Source organism: Pseudopodoces humilis, chromosome 1, assembly GCF_049639895.1.
Source record: "Pseudopodoces humilis isolate 2021_Gansu_Grassland_sample_001 chromosome 1, ASM4963989v1, whole genome shotgun sequence".
Classification (NCBI taxonomy): Eukaryota; Metazoa; Chordata; class Aves; order Passeriformes; family Paridae; genus Pseudopodoces; species Pseudopodoces humilis.
Genome location: NC_142200.1, coordinates 46,896,141 through 46,909,522, shown reverse-complemented (window position 1 = coordinate 46,909,522; position 13,382 = coordinate 46,896,141). Strand labels below are relative to the sequence as shown.

At 39.9% G+C, this 13,382-nt stretch overlaps 1 protein-coding gene across 7 annotated transcripts in view; it reads left to right on the top strand.

The window, feature by feature from the left end:
- GREB1L (GREB1 like retinoic acid receptor coactivator) overlaps nt 1-13,382 on the top strand; it is a 133,213-nt gene that overhangs the window by 103,300 nt on the left and 16,531 nt on the right. For all 7 annotated transcript variants that reach the window (XR_015773294.1, XM_088059950.1, XM_088059942.1 and 4 more), the window contains 9 exons: nt 238-372; nt 2,305-2,502; nt 3,382-3,562; nt 4,985-5,177; nt 6,562-6,695; nt 8,731-9,070; nt 11,043-11,158; nt 11,509-11,753; nt 12,752-13,314. Coding sequence is in view for 6 of the 7 variants with exons in the window: in XM_088059950.1 (XP_087916076.1) it covers nt 238-372; nt 2,305-2,502; nt 3,382-3,562; nt 4,985-5,177; nt 6,562-6,695; nt 8,731-9,070; nt 11,043-11,158; nt 11,509-11,753; nt 12,752-13,314 (2,105 nt within the window). In the remaining variant the exon portion in view is untranslated. The remainder of the gene's footprint in view (nt 1-237; nt 373-2,304; nt 2,503-3,381; nt 3,563-4,984; nt 5,178-6,561; nt 6,696-8,730; nt 9,071-11,042; nt 11,159-11,508; nt 11,754-12,751; nt 13,315-13,382) is intronic.

Sequence of the window (13,382 nt, the reverse complement as noted above, 5' to 3'; positions counted from 1 at the left end):
ACAGATCTGAAATTGTACAACTGTGGTTCCTTTTTTTTTATTATTTTTTTTTTTAGTTAATCCAATTGGTAAATCAGTAAAAAGTATTCTCTCTCCTCACTTCTCTATATCCCCAGACCCTTGCCCAAGTGCAGATTTGACATCAGCTATGTGGGAACATAGGTATATGTAATATATTGCAATGTTGCTTCTCTGAAATGGTTTCCAGATAATTTGGTGTTGCTAATTCTGATCTAGGTGATGATTTGGACAAGCTGCTGGAGAAGATGCTACAGCAGCGAGGGGAAAGTGTCATTATTCCTTTTAATGGAGACGTTAGTGAGTGTGTGTCGTCTCAGGAGGCAATTGCCATGGTTTCTACACAAGAACCAGGTAATTTTTTCTACGTGCAAGACACAAAATAAGTGAGTAGCTTGTTAAACGTCAAAATGCATACACCTCAGGAGAATCTGAGGGCACATTTGCAGTCAGTGTGCCAACCTTAAAATACTAATACTGCCAGCTAAATGTAGCAATACAGCAGTTGCTCAGACTGAAAATCTCTGTAATAACCTTTAGCAAATTTTTTGCCCTGATTTCTTTATATTCTCTAAGCTAAAACATATTATCTTCTGTTAGGCATCAGGCAGAGCAGAGAAGACATTTCTCTGTAACACTGGCAGAGTAGACTTATCTTTTTGCATGGAGAAAAGGAACGTAACCTTGAGTTTAAGGCAGAGAGGAATTGTATTCTCCTTCTGATCTCCTCAGGTGTCCTCCTGCCTGGTAATATGCAATAGAGACTTGTGCTCTGAGGCTTAAACTTTTAGGGAATGTGTTTTAAGATCTTGGACTGAAAGTGCTAGGCAAGTGTGATTTGTAATTTGCTGATCTGAGATGTGTCTTAATCAGCATAATGTGATAAGATGCTTAAGTGCAAAAGGTAAGCTAGGATTTCCTGTCTAAAATTGCTAATTTTCAGAATTATTTTTCCTGAGTTCTAAACATACTTTCCTTTTCATATCACAATAATGGGAAAAGATACACTGAGCTGTTGTGAACACTGAGATTTGTTCAGGTCTAATATCAAAGCAAATTCAACCTCCAGTAAAGCTTTTTTCTGTGAAAGAAAGGTATGCTCTGGGTTCATATTAGTTAACTTAAATTCATCTCCTTGGTGTTAAATCTGAATGAAAGCAAAATGGTTGGTTGTCTCCACATGGATCAGGAGATCCATCTAGAAAGGCTGCCAGGCACTTTGTTCTGGCACCCTCAGAAGTACAAGTCTCAAGCTTAGTCAGAGGATTAATTTGAAGGGAAAATGATCTTTAGATTCTGGGTCTTTTTTTCTTCTTATTGTGTACTTTTTTTTTAAATCTTCCTATTTTCTTAAACAATTGTTCTGAGTCCATTTTATCTTTAACATATGGCTGTACAGTGGTTGAAGCTATTGAGAAACTGCCTGAATAAAAATAAAATGAAGAAGTAAGTCTCCTAGGCAGTGAGAGGGACATTTCTTCCATAGCAGATCTGCTGAAATGGACACTAAGGCATATTTGAACAGGAGACAAGCATGTGTGCGCACGTACACACGAAAACACGTCCCTGTGTAAAACCAACACAGTAGAAAAAGCGGCATAAACAAAAACTGTAAGACCATTATAGGATTTAATCTGGTAATCTGCAAGTTGAAAATACTCAGTGGTTAATGAAGCATGGATTGTTTGACATAGAATTTACCTAATGGAAATACTGAAATGGAACATGCTTTTTATTTTGAGGAAACACGAGTGCTCTGGTCAGTCTCTCAGTTCTCTGCATTCACACATTTAGTGTGATATTGATGTTTATTAAATCCAAGTCAATCCGAGTTTAAGAACATTAGAGCTTTGTACCTCTCTCTCTCTCTCTGCTTTTTTTTATATGTACACATGCACATCTTTATATCTATGTATGTGCATGCATATTATGTATGTGTTGGTTCGTTTAACAGAATGCATTTCACTGTGTTGGCATTGAGGTTTCCTTGGGTCGCACTGTTAGAAATTCTTAAAACACTTAGGGCATCCTAAAAAATGGGCAGTGCTGTACTTGTGTTCGTCTCATGTATTACCACATTTTGATCAAAGAAAGAAAGTTGGCATTTGTGATCTGGACCAAACTCTCCAGAGTGTTGAGATTTATTCTGGTGAGTGATTTTTTATTATTTTTTCCCCTGATAATAGAGGGTAGGCTGTTTGGAGGGTCATGCTTTGCTGGGGGGGTGGGAAAGTAAACATGTTTCTTGTTGTGTTTTGTTTTCTTTTTCAAACAAACACACTCTAGATTTGGATGTTGATACCTTCCAAATTTACCAGCCACAGCTCACAGTTGCCAGAAAGCTCTTGTCCCAGGTTTGTGCTATAGCAGACAGTGGCAATCAGAGCCTGGATCTGGGCCACTTCAGCAAGGTGGACTTCATTGTTATAGTGCCCCGTTCAGAAGTCCTGGTGCAGCAAACCCTTCAGCGGATTCGACAATCAGGTAAAAGGGAGGGGAAAGAGGCTGATAAACCCCAGTATGTGATGCTATTACAGCATTACTGGTAATGATACTGGTACAGTACATTGTACAGTACTGATACATTACTGGTATAAGAGGAAAAGTAAATTGCTCCAATATATCTTTTTTCCTCATAGTTTGTGTTTTATTTTACTTTATTAAAAAAAAAAAAATTACAAAATCGTTAAGACCCTGGAAAAGACCTAATTGACCCATATTTCAGAGTTGTTTATTTCTACTTCATTAATTGAAATGACATTCAAAGTCATATACATTGCACCATGCCTAATTTATGAATATGACAGCAATATATCTTTCCAAAGACTAGTTGTACTGACACAAACATTGAATCAGAGCATGAAAAGTATGATTTGATATTATATGATGGTATATGATATGATGATATTATGTCATATTTGATATGATATGATATGGTATGATAGTAGGGAGAATCAATTTTATGTAAATTAATGATATTTTCAAAGGAAAGGTCAGGATAACTTTTTCTGACTCAAACAATACTAATATATTACCTTAATGTAGGCAAATTTGCCCTAGGATCATGGAGCATAGCCAACTGAGTGCTACTTTGGAAATCTTTGTGGGGGCCCCCTGATTTTTTCCCCCCATTTTTGGATAATGTGAGAAGTTTTTGAAAGGTCTTCAGGCAGTTTTTGGAGGAAATCCAGAAGCCAAGGAGCACATTTTGGCCTCCATTGTGAGAGAAATTGCATTTGGATAATCACCTTCTTACTGGGTCCTATCAGTGGTTTGACAGACAAGTGGCAACTTCCCTTTGACCCTTCATTTTTGGATGCGCTCGAAGGAAAAGTTTTTTCTTGTATTCTTCTTTTTTGACAGGTGTTCTTGTGGACTTGGGCCTAGAGGACAATGGAACAGCCTATCAGAGAGCTGAGAAATACGTGGTTCGGCTGGACAATGAGATTCAAACTAAATTTGAGGTTTTCATGAGGCGAGTGAAGCAGAACCCCTACACACTCTTTGTGCTGGTTCATGACAATGCCCATGTGGATTTAACAAGGTAGCTGCTTCAATCTGCTGAAGGAGAACCATCCTCTCCCAGCATCTTTCCATCATCCTTTTTTCAAAAGACTTACTGTCTTAGACACCTATTGCTTTCTCTAGGCGTTTTCAAGGCATTTTGTGCCGTATAATGGGAAACAATCTCTTTTGGTTGCCCATGATATTTGTTGTCTAATTCTGATTCACCTGAAGGTAGGTGAGACTAGTTTCAGATTATTGGATGCCTATCAGGATTCTTTCTAGGGTTATGTGCTATGTTAGGTTATATGCCATGAAGTCAAGGGGAAAATGCTGGATTTTGCAAATTTCTTTGCTCTTCTTGTCTTTTCTTTCCTATTTCTCTTCTTTATCTGTACTCAAACCCAAATGTCTGTCATGTTCACAAGCTGGCTGTGCTTTCATTCATGTTTTTATTCCAGATAATCGTGTTGTTTGTGATATGAGAAAGCTTACAGACATTTAAGTCTGTATCATAAGAAAGATGCCATAGCTTCTGTAAAAAAAGGATTAAAAAACCCCAGCTGTATTGAATTTGGCTATAGGTCTAAACACACATATAAAAACATATCGTCACACCAAATCACAACTTTGTCTTGAAAGAAGAAAGAAATAAGTCAAGCTGATTATACTGTTCCTGTTCCATGAGTAAACTAAGGAGAATAATGTGGTTTAAACATGATGTATAAAGTTGAGGGATTCATTTCAATATCAGAAATAGTGAAAGGTGTCCCTGCCTATTGCAGAGGGGCTGGAACTAGATGGTCTTTAAGGTCCCTTCCAACCCAAACCATTCTATTATTCTCTAATAAGCAAAATACTCTCCTTGAAGGACAGTTGAAAATAGACAAAAGCAATATTATTTCTACTCGGTCTTCCCCATCACATTTTTTTTTATTATCTTTGCTATACTTTGAATTTGGAATTTCTGAATATATAATGGAAGTAAAGGCTATTTTAGTTGCTCGGAACATCAGAACATCAGTAGACTTTCAGGCTTCTCAGCCTATTAGAAATTTGTTGTTTCAGACTGGAAAAGCCACTGGATTTCATAAAATTGCTACTATATCCTATCTCCACAGCTCATGGAACAGTGTTTTTTAATAAGAGGGATTTAATCAGCTTTGGCTTATTTTTGGTTTCCTCTGTGTGATGCTTTTTTAAATTGTCACACTAATCCACCTTCTCACTGTCAACAGATTTTAATCCTTTATTTAGGTGTTTGTTGTTTTCCCTTGTTTTCATGAGTTTACCCACAGAGAACAGTCAAATGTTTTTTGAAGTCTTTTACCTTTCCAAAGAGATATTTTTGAGCTATGGCTCTCTGTGTCATCATCATTTAGAGATTTTTCTGTAGGAAGAGAGTAATCCATTGAATTTCAGGATGTCAGTAAGGCAATTCTTTGCATTCTTATTTCTGCAGTGCCATTTCAAGTTCCCTGTCACATGGTGAGCCTAATCATGGTCTGGCTGATAGAGTTATTAATTGCAGGGAGGTGCTTGAAGCATTCAACCTGCTTGTTCTTCAGGTCAGCTCTTTCCCTTATGCCCTGCAAACGCAGCAGTCCAGGATCAGCTCTAGCAATGAGGTACATTGGATACAATCTGACACTGTGGTAAGTGTTTAGCTGTTAATTTTAACTGTGAATTTTAATGTGGAATGCACACCAAGCAGAATCTAGAAAATGTGTGTGTTAGGAGGGAGCTCTTCCTCTGCTGGAGCGTATTCGCTCAGATTCTAGGTGGACAGCCTTGAGATACTGATGGTAGAAGTAGCACCTGATATTTAGGACCAGGAATTACGCAGATTTCTTTATCCAGTCATGCAAGATGAGAAACCACTTTCTGTGCTCTGGTCAGACAAAGCTATGTAGACATGTCATAAAGCTCCAGAGCTGGCTTTCCCTTTTCAAGGAGTCTGACTTTTGACTGTAAGTTATATGTCACATAGCCTGTCAAGTCAGTTCATTATTTTCCCAGTCCTAATTAAAGTTGTGTGCTAGGTTAACAAGTTTTGGTTTAGTAGGTACTGTCATTGTGCAGAGGAAAAATCCTGTTGGATATTTCGCACTGTTAACATTTTTCATCATTTCAGTCAGCTGATTCTGAGGATGTTTTGGATAAACCTGCTAAAAATAGCATTTTTTCCTATTACTTGTTTGGTGTATTTATATCAGATTTGGCTTTACTATGCTGAGTGGACCATTAGTTTCTGCAAAGTGTCTTGAAGTGGGAGCTGTAAAAAATAATGTAAAATGACAGAGTGAATATTCTAAGTTTGCTTTTTGGTTGATTGCTAATACAAACCATGTAGTGGCCTTCTGTAAAATGGTCTAGACAATTTTTTGTTTCCCAAAAGTAAAAAAAATACACAACTTCCAGTCTTCTGATTAAAAAAATAAGCCACAAAAAAGGGGGAGACTGTAGATGATTACTTACATTCCTAGAGATTACTGCTGATTTAAATGCACTGGAGAACATGCTGTGCTTCCATCAAAGGCTCATGAAATTTGAAGCACAAATATTCTGCCTTTCTGATAGCTTTCTGCAGATTTACACTCCAACAAAAAAAAATATGAATTTGTGGTTTCCATTAGAAAAGCATATAGACTCTGACAATCAAGAACAACTTTGAAAATTAATAATCCTTCTCTTTTCAGGTTCTACTCTAAATAGAAATAACAGTTGTCAGTACATATAAAGCCAGAGATAGGGAGTCAGAAAATAATTAGCAGGATTCTAGAAACCCCCTGCAGTCACAGGTAGGAGATATACTGAAAAGGACCTACACCTGTCTTTTCTAGCTGTAGGCAAATAAGTTAAGTAAAAAACAATTTACATTTTATTGTATTTATTGAAACAAATAAAGAGCGTCACTTAGAGAAAACAAAGGATTCTTTGGTTTGGAAAGTGTTTTCCATTTATTTTTTAAAATGACACAAGAAATAAAAATTTGTTCCAGACCACCTTATATTTTTTTGCTGTTTGTGTATGAAACAGGATGATGCAGCAAGTGAAGAAAAGCTATACTTTGGTTTGAATGAATACAGCAAATCTCTCCAGTGGGGAGTCACAAGTCCCCTTTTGAGATGTGATGAAACTTTTGAAAAAATGGTCAACACACTTTTAGAAAGGTAAATAATAACATGGAAGCTTGGGATTCTGCCCAGTTGGGGGTCTTAAAGATACATCTTTATGAGCCCCATTTTGGGGAATGAAGACATGATGACCTTTGATGTTGGTCTTGGAAAACATGAAGTATGTACAGTTTTATTTTTGTAACAAATTTAGTGCAGTTGAAGAAGGGAGTGGATATCCTTAATTTGATTTTAGAAGAGATCAGGTCCATTCAGAAGCAATCTGGGTTCAGCTGTGCTTCTCTCTTCTTTTGGCTCACCTTCACTGAGCTCAGAAAGTGACACAGGGTTCATACCTCACCACTTCTGGTGTCTCTCTTGTTGGTGGTGAGAGACATTGGTTCAGAAATATTGTTTTTGTTATTTCAGTAGCTGGCGATGGTTTTGGTTTCTGCAGCTCAGGGCCTGTTAGTACCCTGCAGCTGCCTGAAAAAGCTACTTTCATGGCACATATCCAAGATACAATTAAATGTGCCCGCTTCAGGAATGAAGGGAACACTGTTATTTCCAGCAATGTGGAGTCAATCTGCTGTGCATATCAGCAGGACAGATCCCTTATAGCACTTCAAATAATAGGTCTTGTGTTTTCACATTTGCTAGAACAGGATTATTCTGTGTTCAGTACTGTTTTTTCTGTTTTAATTACATCAGTGTAATAGTTGTACATGTATCTGTATTTATTAAGAAAAATTCAATATCTAATGTGTTAAATTAGCAACATTAATAATTAATAATCATTGATACTTAATTAGGTTAGTTCCTTAGGTTTATCCTGTTCTTTCTGGTCAAATCCAATGGAAGAGATAGTGGTCCCTATCACTCTCTTTCTGTTTAAGTGTGGGTGGGAAAAAAGATGAAGGAGGATTTATGTATGTGCAAATAATCATATGAGATTAGGATAATGCTAGAAATTGATGGTGGGTCAACCTCTCTACCTTGGAGCCAGGTGAATCTCTATCTTGGACCCAAGATATGTTTTTGTGTCACAGTTTATCAATTTAGGCTTTTTTTTTAAGAAACTGAGCTATTCTGTCTGGGCATGTGAGCTTACAAGCTGAAAATGTTGCAGACATTTTTGTATTATAAGAAGGGCTCCATTTGTTTTAGTAGCAGAAGTGCAGTGGGTATTTCTGTGGTGGAAAGAGTAAAAAGTATTTTTAAAACTTACTGGCTTAATGACTGGCTTATGGTATATAGAACAAACTACTGTATTTACTGGCTAAACACAAACCCAAAACTTTCTTTAAATGGATATCATATTGTCTATTAGATTACTCAAGAAAGAGACCAGAGAAATTTGGAACTTCTAGTTATATTAGTTACTTGGACTTACGTGGCATAAGACCAGCACTCAAGGCATAATAGTGTAGTGTTTCTCTGTATTAAGGTGGCAAGTGAGCTCATGGAAAATGTCTAGAAATTGAGTGGGTTTTTTTGCTTGAGTAGGTTTTAATTTTATTTCTCTTAAAATTTTACTTCATATTCATTGCCACTGCATGTAGCTGTAATGAAAGCCAAGATGTTGGCTGTGTAAGTTAAAAGGCAAAATGGAAGTTCAGATTTGACTCAGAGCCAGCAATTCCTATTGGTATGTCCAACTTTCTGGTAAGATGTTGAGAGATGTGAAAAAATTATGAAGTACTTCTCCCACAAACCACTTGAAGCCATGATGGTCCTCAAGTTTGTGGAAGAAAAAGCTTGTGGAAAGCAAAACAATTAGAAGTGTGTGCTTTTGGAATAAATAGGATCTGAGATGTTCCTTATCACCATCAAGTCAAAGATCTTTAGCTGAAATTTTTGGACCAGGTGAGGGTAACAGAAGTTTATAATTCCTGTTAATTGAGCTCAGGACTTTGGCCAAATGCAGAAAATTTTTGTTCAAAATTTTTGTCTATGACAATGGAAGACCTTGTTCCTTGAGCACTGCTGGAAAAAATAGGCACTTCTTTACTATGCAGTCCTGCATTTTGGCTGATTTTCAGACAGCACTGTGATTTTGCATGTGCTAATGCAGAACCGTGTCTCCCCCAAGGTACCCCCGGCTGCACAGCATGGTGATCCGCTGCTACCTGCTCATCCAGCAATATTCCCAAGCTCTGATGGCCCTCACCACCATGGCCTCTCTAAGGGATCACAGCACACCCGAAACACTCAGCATAATGGATGACCTTATCACGTCTCCGGGGAAGGATAAGAATGGCTGTGGCCACATGCTCGTCATTCGGGTGCCGTCGGTACAGCTGGCCATGCTGGCCAAAGAGAGGTTACAGGAAGTAAGGGACAAGCTGGGGCTGCAGTATCGTTTTGAGATCCTCCTTGGGAATCCTGCCTCGGAGCTCACTATCGCGAAACACTTTGTGACACGGCTCAAGGTTAGCAGAAACTGAATGTTTGTTTGTGTGCTCGCTGTGGTCACCTGGTTGTTGAAGTTGTTTCGTGTTTATTCCCACGAGTTTATAGGTTAATTATTCTATAGGGAAAGGGAGGTGTTGTATCTGTTGCTGTGAATGCATTTCTGTACTTTGATCATAAAAGATAGACTTGGAGCAAACCTGAACTGTTACTGGTCCATGAAGTCAAACACCAGCTGTTACTTCACTTCTTAAAGTTGAATAACGGCATGCATCACATAGGGTTCATCTCTAAAAGCAGAGCTCAGATCTCTGTAGGCAAACTAATTATTTCCACCAACTTATTTGTCTGTCTAGTGTATCTGTTGTCTGCTCTGTTCATCCATCTTCTGCTCTCCTGATAACTGGTAAAGTATGCTGTTTGTCACGGATTTCTTTCCTCAACCCCCTGCATGCTGACAGCCTGAGGAGGCTACATGCATATATGCCTAGCATATCTGCACCAGCCTAAAATTTTGCATGGATTTACAAGAGCATGGTTCAAGTAGCCAAACCCACTTCATGAATTGACCTCACTATATTTAACAGAGGGGCGATGGGTTGCCTGCCTTTTTTTGATGTGTGTATGGGGAGAGAGCAATACGAGGCTACTGAGTGCTGAGGCTCAAAATGTGGTCCCACCAATAAATACTCTTGGTTGCAGGAAGGATGAGACCTCATCATGACCATTTTCAGAGGCAGGGAGGGAAACTTTATGGGTGTTAATGAACCCAGCTGAAAAGTGTGACTTAACTTAGCCTCTCTCAGGCATTAGCAGCATGTGCAATGCCACAGCAGGGCAGGGATGGTGGGCAGCTGTGTCTGCAGTGCTGGTGGCTGCATTGCTCCCCTCTCTGTCAGACAAGCCTGCTGGTCAGACAGACCAGCTGTTCCTCTCCATCGTGGAGCCAGAGGTACAGAATGAAACAAGAGATGGAAGACAATTTAAATAACAATTTCACTGACCAGGGATGCTGTCATAGCATACCCTTTAAGCGTAAAAAGAATCAAACTGTTTGGGAAACATTCAAGAAGTAAGGAGCCCTGAGGGTTGCATCTCTCTGACCTTCCTGAGAAAGATGGTCAAGAAATGCATCTTCTGGATACAAGTTCAAACAGCTCAAAGCCCTGGACACTCATTCTTTTTAGGCTCTTATGCTAGCAAAAAGAAAATCAAGGAAAATCAAAAGAAAAATTGTCTTCCCCTATTTCACTTTCTAGTCACGGGCTTTCAGAGATACCTTGATCATTGGAGAGGCAGGAAAACACATGGCTGAACTAACCTTGTTGAGCCAGAAATTCTCTCTCTGTTGCTGAGGGTGCTTTACTAAGTCATTAGATACTGCTAAGTAATTGGAGAAAAAAATTTTTTCAGTAAGCTCTACTGAACCAGTGGAACTGAAGGGTGTAAGGACATGGGACTGATGCTATCTACCTTTCCAGTGCTAAGGGGAAATGGTGCAGTTTTGTGGTCTTGGGCCTTGATAGACTGTAGGTAAGGAGTTTTTTTGGGGGGGGATGACCTCCAGGGAAAGGTGAAATGTGTTTCTGTCACGTAATCTTTCATTGTACAAAACAATTAAACAAGGTTCATTTGCCCATTTTCATACTTCACTTTAAAGTCTTACTTTATCTTTACATTCATATCTTTTATCTGTGCTAAACTGAACGCATCGGCTGCTTTTTTTCTCTGACCGACCACACTAATACAACACCAGGTGAATATTTTCAGCACTGAATAACATATGCTATACACTCATTTTCTTTGCATTTAATGCTTGGCTAACACCTGGCTACCAGAAAACAAATGCATGCCTGCACCCAAGGTCTTCTTCCTGTTGGCCGTTAAGTAAGCAAGCCCTATATACAAAGCAAAAGCAGGAACTTACGAAAAAAGGAAACAGCTGAAGAGAAGATGTTGTTTAGGTGTGACTGGAATGTTCTCTGTTCACAGGCTTGGAGGGGCAATGAGCAGGATGACTGGATTCCACGCACCTATCAGGATCTGGAAGGTCTACCTTGTATTGTTATTCTCACTGGCAAAGACCCGCTGGGAGAGACTTTCCCCAGGTGCTGCTATTACTCTTTCAATATGATTGCTCTCATACATGTTTAGATAAGTTGGGTTTGATATCATCTAGCTGTCTTTTCACAAAAGAGGTGTATTTTTGTAGACTTTGTTTAGGAACCCTTTAAAGGTTTGGAAAGTGCAGTTTGTGAAAAGTCATATTACTCTACTCTGTGGGTCAGTAAGTGTCTGCAAATTACCAAGGAGTGCAACTTACGTGCTGAATATTTTAAAATTATTTTATACGTAATAAAATTGTTCATGAATATTTAGGAAGCAATTAAAGCTAGGGAGTGTTCTTCAAAGTCAGAGAAAACAAAACTACTTTTTTCATTTGTGTTGGCTTTCCTAGGTCGTTGAAATACTGTGATCTTCGACTAATTGACTCCAGCTACTTAACCCGTACTGCGTTAGAGCAAGAAGTAGGCCTGGCGTGCTGCTATGTCTCCAAGGAGGCAATTCGAGGGCCTATTGTAGCTCTTGACCTCAGTGAGAAGGAGCAGGAGAAGACAAATGGTAGTGAGAATGACTCTGATGAGCTGCTGATAGACTTGGACCGGCCCCAGAGCAACAGCAGTGCTGTCACTGGAACCTCAGGTCAGTCACTCTGCTGCTGGTCTGAAAAACAAGTCTTTATTCCTGCGTCATTGGAATTCAGATGTAAACAGTGAGACGTTTTCTCAGATGCGGGTTGCCTAGTTGGATCCAGCTGCAGGCTAGACAATGAAATGTTAGTTGCAGATTCTTCACACAGTGAGCAATTTTCCTGTCTACTGCTAAAGGGAGATGGTGCTTCAGTGGGAGAGATGGTATGCCATAGCTAAGCATCCCTTGTGATTCTGATTTTTTAACTTACCTTTCGCATTTGTTGCTAGCTTTGTTCAGTGGATCCTGAAAAGATCTGAAAAGTCAGAGCAAAAAGGGCTAGTATGAAATTCTAGGAATAGAAAAATGCTCTATAAATCTGGGAGTACCTATGGGTGAGGATGGATATCTGCCTCCTTGCCAAGACCAACAGAATGGTTGGGTGTTAACCTACCTCTTCAGGCATCACCTCCCACCATGCCTTCCCTTCTTTGCATTCTGCATTCTGGTTCCTTCCCTTTATTTCCCTATGAGTCTGAGGTATTAAGACAGCTGAACTGGGTCTTTACTATGCACCAGGTCTTCCCATACACTAACTAAACCTGACAAGTAGGGAGGAGGGGACATATCCCGGTTCATGTCCAAGTTGCAGTGAAATAAATGCTCTGTTATCCATAGAAAGGAAGATGCAAAGGAAGTGGTTTGTTAAACTTGACTTTCAGAACGTTGTACCATCAGATTCCATTTCCTAGATGGGAAATGACAGCTAGCATACAGAGAATGGAATGGAACTCTTGGAGTCTGAACCCTGTTGCAGCAGGGCATTCGCCCTTCCAGCCAAGGGGACAGACAGATGTAAATGATTTCTTTTTACATGGTGAAACACTGACCTAAGCCACAGCAGCATTCATTGAACAGAAGTATGTTAGGACTGCCACATAGATCAAATGAATTCATGGTTTTCTTACATCAGTCAGTAACTTTTCCTTGCCTGCTTTTTGTTTTCCCAGGTTCCCTGGCTGACAATGGTGTGAGCTCCTCGAGTGCCGCAGACAAGTCTCAGAAGCAGGCACCATCCCTTAACTTCCAGGCTGTGGCACACAGCTCAGTAGATGAGGGAGCTTACTCCAGTTTCACAGCCACAGAAACCCTGAAACAAGAGTGTGACTCGCTGGGTAACCAGATGGCGAGCAGCACCACTCCCAAACTCTCCTCACTGTCTTCAGTCTCCCAGACCTTTCAGTGGCCTGCCCAGTCAGCCAAGGACAGCAGGGCTCTCCGTGTGGCGCTGCCACGCATCGTCATCCTGTCCAAAGCTGCGTACTGCCTCCTGAGCTCGCAGAAAAATGGGAATCTGCCTTCCTCCTCTTCCCTCCTGCCTCATGCTGACATGTCTTGGCTGAGCTCTCTGAGGCCTCTGCTTCACAGGGACATGAGCAGTGAAGAGCAGTCTCAGTACTACAGGCAATGGACGACAGCCCGGCAGCACCACGCAGACTTCAGCAATCAGGCTGAGGCGTCTGGCACCAGGACTTTTCACCCCAGGCGGCTGCTTTTGACAGGACCACCACAAGTAAGGGCACAGTTCCTTCCTCCTGCTTTTTTAGCAGTCTGAGGGGGCCAAGTTGGCAGTGATGTGTT